The following is a 6499-nucleotide window of genomic DNA, read 5'->3' on the forward strand; positions in this document are numbered from 1 at the left end:
ACACACACAAACACCAAAGCTTATTTGGCCATACTATAAGGTCTCACGCACTTACCAAGCATTGAATACACTTACATACACATGCCGTTAAACATACATACATACATACATACATACATACATACATACATACATACATACATACATACATACATACATACATACATACATACATACATACATACATAAATACATACATACATACATACATACATACATGCATGCATGCATACATACATATTATGTATGTTATGTGTGAATGTGTGGTGTCTTTTTTTAACATACATACATACACACAAACATAGCATGCACACAGACGAACACACGCACACAGACATATGGAAACAAACTTACACGTACAGAGCTTTGATTTCCCTCCAGTGTCATAATGAATTGAACCAGGCGTGCATTGATATGGGCTCATTCCGATTTTCACTTGTACTTCTCCGACTACAATTACTACTACTGCTGCTACTACTACTGCAACTACTGCTGCTACTACTACTACTACTGCAACTACTGCTGATACTACTACTACTGCTGCTGCTGTTACTACTACTACTACTACTACTGCAACTACTGCAACTACTGCTGCTACTACTGCTACTGCTGCTGCTGCTACTACTACTACAGCAACTACTGCAACTACTGCTGCTACTGCTGCTACTGCTGCTACTACAACTACTGCTACTACTACTTTTACTACTGGTAATAGTTTTACAACTACTAGTATTTTACCATGATGTTCGTTTATCTACTGCGGCCGTTACTGACTAGTAGCGTTACTTGGTTACTGCTACCAACAGTTAATTTCCATGTTTTCTATTACTGCTTTTATATCATTGTTTAGATAATAGAATTATCGTTATAAAAATATTATTAAAAAAGTTTCAAATAACTCATCCGCCAGGCGCTTACGACACGACATCAACCAGCTGCAACTGCAGCAGCAGCAACAGCAGCAGCAGATATCAAAATCGGCTCACGGATCATTCGACCCTTTGTACGACTACTCCTCAACTTCGATCCAGCAGCAGCAACATTTGACAGACGAAAGGAAGTACCCCCTACTACAATCGACCGACGGCGGGCGACTAGCGACGTATTATCCGACGATACCGACACCGACCGACAACCTCAACGAATACGCCACCATGAGACTGCTACAAAATGAACAACTGATCGCTAATCCCAACCGGGCCCGGAAGTACAATCAAGATGGCGTCTTTCCCGGAGAGCCGGCTGGGATGATGGTGGTGGCAAATCAAACGGGCGCTCCTTGCGGCAATTATCGCTACCCCCCACGAACCATGGTGTCGACGTTCCTGACGACCAGTGATGTGCCGTACACTTTCGGTAAGAACATCTCTCAAGACGGAACTAATTACAAGAACGATCACATCTACGAGTCTCCGGATATCGTTAAAAAGGAAGTCGACAAACTCGTTCAAAAATCTTCATTCCAGGTTCCTCCTCCTCCTCCTTCTCAGGCTTCTTCCGCTCTAAAAACACGCCCTCAATTTCCGGTTGGTGTTCATGACGTGGCAAAAAGAAATGATGACGTCAGCTGTGGCGTAGGTGCGTTCAGATCATCAGCACGCAAAATGGAACACCAGACGAGTTTGGTGAGCAACGACAATGAGGGCGGAGTGGTCGGTGATTGACATTCCAACGTTGGCGAACTCCACTACATATTACATCATGTTTTATAAACTTAGTCAAAACTTTTTGTTATTTTTTTGTATAAAATTTGAATTATTTATAAAACGATTACGATAATTTTTAAATTTAAATGTGAAAAAATAGTTAACTTGTCTTAAACTTTAATATGAAAAGTCTGAAATTATGTACAGCACTTCTTTTTTGGTGAAACAAACAGTTGATGAGTTGTTGTATCTGTTGCTCTGAAAGGCTCTAAAAATTTAAATATTGATTATCGCATTCCCCTTAAACGTGTATTGTCGATAATTTGTATTAAAATGTTAAAATGACATTCAAATATTCAACTAAATCGATGTTCTTATTAATATTTTATTCATCGCTTTCAAATCGTTCGAAAAGAATATCTAATTTTTTGTAACTTCATTGTATGTCGACTTTCTAAACATTGTATGTGTCTGTGTGTGTCTGTTTGTATGCGTGCGTGTACGTGCATGTCTGTTAATAAAACGTTTGTATATATTTTTAGAAGTTCTCTTTTATTTTCGACTTAAAACTTACACGGAATAATATTTGAAAATAAAATAAATGATAAAGAATGAAACGTTTACATCACAATGAATATGAAATACTTTAAAAAATAATACCTGTCCAAAGACAGCAAGTTAAAAAATGAACAAAAACAAAAAACCGTTACACGCTGTCGGGTCTCGATAGGCCATCCAAGATAAAGATACAGTTATATATCTATCTCCAGAACGCAAATTAAATGAAATATAAACTCAATTTCATTTCAGAATATAGAATCAATCCTCTCAAATTATATCCAACAAACGAATGCTACTATTTTAAGCAGGGAGGATTCTATGGGGGACCGAATTGGCTTCATTCATTCATTCAATGATCCTCTGTAATCCCTTAAGGGACCGTTGAGGCCGATGGTATTCTTCTATCTCTCCAAAATCCTTTTCTTTCCCTCGCCATCTTCATTGAGCCCAATGTTCCAACCCCCGTTCATTCCGTGATATCATCCATCCACTTCCTCACAGGTCTTCCAACTTTTTTCTTCCAGTCTCTCTTTCTCATCAGTACTTTTTTTAGTTTTGGTACCGAATTGGCTGGTAGTTTTTAACTAGATTTTGTACAGATCAGCTGAATCGACCGAATAGTTAGTTAGTTATGTATTACTATAGTTCGAAACTTTGAATGTGGCGCTTATGTAGTGAATCAAGCTAGTAGTTTGTTAATAGTTCGCAGTACTCATTGAGTACCACTCAATCCTCAACCTCAATTTGGTACGTTTTTGTTATATTAAGATTGTTGCAAATTTGTCACGATCACTTGACTAGAATCTGAAACAAAACTCGCTAGGGTATAAAACGCTATTAAAAATACCATGGTTTTGCCATTTGCAATTGTTTAAGATAGTACCTATTGGTATAGTGTACGTATGAAATATATATCTACGGCGTGTTACTCTATAATAATGGGAATTCTAATGAAAAAATTTTAAAATATGTATCTGGAGGAGGAATGAACATGGTTTTTGAGTGAAATTGTTAATTGACAAGAAGGTAAGATTTGATCAAGGGTTTCGAATTGGGTATTATTAATGATGGAATTTTTAAAGATGGTGTATATGACAGTATTTTTAATTGTTTGTTGTAAGCATATTTATAGAATATATAAAATATTATATATACAGGGTTGTAAGATAATAAATTAAGTCGTTGGAAGAATGTTTCATGAAAATATTTCATGACCATAGGTATACTTGGATACATGGATATAATTATATACATCCATGCATGGACATATATGCACTATGATATGCACTTCAGATGTGAATCATTATTTTCTTGCGCTTTAGATTCATTTTTAGAAAGTTTCAGTGATTGAGTGTTTTTGGTTGTTTTTATTTCGTTAACTTTTATTTTTTAATTTTGTTGAAAATGTCGAAAAGTAGCAATCGTTCCCATTCGCGAAATCAAAATGGATGCATCGAAGTGAAAAGCAAGGTAGTTTTATTTTCAGTAAATTCAGAGTTTCATTATTTTTTGCCAATGTAGGGCCACGAACCAGTTTTTGTATTTGATTGGTGCTTATTTGAAATCTTTCTTTGGATTGGTGCCAATCTAACTACTAACCCAAACATAGCCTTAGCTTAGTCTGGCTAGCGACTTCTCTTCTTAAACGTTTTATTTTTATTAAATATTTAAATTTTAATATTGTTTAATTTAATTTATCAATCAAAAAGCTTAAATTTTTTTTATTTAAAAATTGTGATAAAAAAAAGTTATTGTATAAGAAAAATATAGATAAAAAATAAAAAAAATTTTTTATATTTTTTTTCCAGTTGGATGCCGAATTTCGAAGATTCACCTTGACCCCCAGCGACACGGCCAGCTTTGATGACTTCTACAAACTTCTTGAATCTCTGCACCACCTCAGAAATCTCTCCTTCAGCATTTGGTACACAGATCATGAAGGGGACCTGCTACCGATAAACAACAATGACAACTACGCCTGTGCCTTGAAAACAGCAAGAAGGATATTGCGCCTGACTATTCTAAAAAATGGTAGGTCTTATCAATATTTGATGGTTTAAAATTTATGCAATTTATGTTTTTTTTTCTAAAAAAATCTAGTATATCTTTAAAAAATCAGGCCAATCGTTTGATGCTACCTTGCACAAGAGAGGGGCCAGTGGAGGGCTGATCAGCAGCAGTTCCATCGCATCAACACTTGGACTTTCTGGCAGCAGATACAGAAAGCCAAACCCAAATCAGCCTCAAATTGGTTTTCCAGAAGACTTTCGAAGAGTTTCTGCCATCATTGACATCGACATCGTTCCTGAAACGTGCAGACGTGTGAAGTTGATGAAGAGTGCAGGCTCAGATAAGCCGCTGGGTTTCTACATCAGAGATGGCGCCAGCATCAGGATCACGTTGGACGGGCTAGAGAAGGTGCCTGGCATCTTCATTTCGAGGATGGTGTTGGGAGGTCTTGCGGAGAGCACAGGATTGTTGGCTGTCAATGATGAGGTCAGTTAACTCTTTTTAATTTATTTTTCATTGTTTTAAATTGTGAAAATTTTTTTATCAGATCTTGGAGGTGAATGGGATAGAGGTGCAGGGCAAGACATTGGATCAGGTGACGGACATGATGGTGGCCAACAGTAGCAACCTAATCATCACCGTCAAACCCGTCAACCAGCACAACAACATTTCCCCTCGTCGCCACGGTCACTTCAACAATGTCACCACCTCGCCGACCCACATCCAGAGGACTGTAGTTGAGGAGGAGGAGAACGATGATGACGTCAGTGGTGATGAGGAGGATGATGGTTGTGGCAGCAGCATCCCGGACAACAAGCAGACGAGCAGTAAGACCAACAGTCTGGATGGCAAGTGTGAGTCAGTCAGTGTTGAGGGCGGTCTCATTGAATATGAGGAATTCGACTCCATGCTCCTAAATTCGCCCCAACACAAAAATGGATCCAAACATAAATTCGATCAGCAACAGAAACCACAACAACATCGTCAACAACAAAATAAGCTGTCCACAAATGGGAGTAACAACAATTCCAAAGTAACAACAAAAACGCTCTCCAATGGGGTGCAAGTGCTGGAACTATGAGATGCCTGATTGGACGACAGGCACCATTGATTGGATGATGGACATCACTGATTGGTCGATGGACACTTTCGATGGGATGATTGGTCATTAATCATGTTCTTGATTGGATTATATATTTGACTGGCATGCTTGATTGGACGGGCTGTCATCTTTAAAATGGAAGGAAATCGAATATGAAAGCAGTGCTAATTTATTATTGGTTAATTTGTTGTTAAGGGTATCTACTTCACTTATGTTATTTGTGACTGTTGATGGCATATGATGGGATGGTGATGACAAAACTTGTTATGTGTAATACTTTTCATTTTATCTGTTTTTCAATTTCTTCCATGGCATAACTTCATCTATCTATCTATCTATCTATGTAAGTGTCTATCTATCTATCCAGCTGTCTATCTATCTATCTGTCTGTCTGTCTATCTATCTATATATATATATATATATATATATATATATATATATATATATATATATATATATATATATATATATATATATATATATATATATATATATATATATATATATATATATATATATATATATATATATATATATATATATATCTGTTCATTAATTCAGTCAGTCATTTATTCATTCACTCACTCATTTATTTATTCACGTGTTTAAAGTTTGTCTCACAGTGGTTTTCACTCCTTTAATTAAGTTTAACTAGCAGTTAGCCAGCAAGCTGTTTATGGATTGTTAGTTGTTCCGTAAGATTCATGTGTATGCCCTCCATCAAATGAAATATCAGTTTTATTTTATTCTTTTTTGGAATATAATTAATAATACAAGACTAATTACTTCATTTTATAAAGCCTTTTAATTAATAACATTTTGTTAACTATTTTCGCTCTCAATACTGGCATGTGTGTGCGTGCGTGCGTGCATGTGTGTGTGTGTGTTTAATTTGCCTTTTTTATATTCACTATTAATTGTATTTATGCCATGTATATGTATGTATGTGTTTGTGTGTGTGTGTGTCTTTATATTGTATTTAACATTTTTCTAATTTTTCCAAAACTATTTGTTATCGCTTAACCATATCTGTCTTTTGAGTTATTTTTTTCTCGCATATCTAATGGATTAATCATTTTTTATGATAAATGATAATTGATGATAAGAATAACGATGATGGTGATAATGATAATGATGACAAACGTGCGATGATGATGATGATGTATGATGATGATGTGTA

At 35.9% G+C, this 6499-nt stretch overlaps 2 protein-coding genes across 2 annotated transcripts in view; both read left to right on the forward strand.

Moving 5' to 3' along the window:
• The window catches only part of HELRODRAFT_193883 (hypothetical protein), a gene marked incomplete at its 5' end in the record, with an annotated part of 5617 nt that extends 3354 nt beyond the window's left edge, over positions 1-2263 (forward strand). Inside the window, one exon of the mRNA XM_009029789.1 lies at positions 911-2263. Within this exon, the coding sequence (XP_009028037.1) occupies positions 911-1664 (754 nt within the window). The 3' untranslated portion in view covers positions 1665-2263. The remainder of the gene's footprint in view (positions 1-910) is intronic.
• A 1328-nt stretch (positions 2264-3591) lies between these two features.
• Positions 3592-6145, forward strand: HELRODRAFT_115315 (hypothetical protein). The gene is made up of 5 exons (XM_009029790.1): positions 3592-3677; positions 4016-4238; positions 4327-4703; positions 4765-5704; positions 5781-6145. The coding sequence occupies exons 1-4, from the start codon at positions 3612-3614 to the stop codon at positions 5296-5298; spliced, it is 1200 nt and encodes a 399-aa protein (XP_009028038.1). The 5' UTR covers positions 3592-3611; the 3' UTR covers positions 5299-5704; positions 5781-6145.
• Positions 6146-6499: the final 354 nt, after the last annotated feature.

This window comes from Helobdella robusta (assembly GCF_000326865.2).
Source record: "Helobdella robusta unplaced genomic scaffold HELROscaffold_62, whole genome shotgun sequence".
Taxonomy (NCBI): domain Eukaryota; kingdom Metazoa; phylum Annelida; class Clitellata; order Rhynchobdellida; family Glossiphoniidae; genus Helobdella; species Helobdella robusta.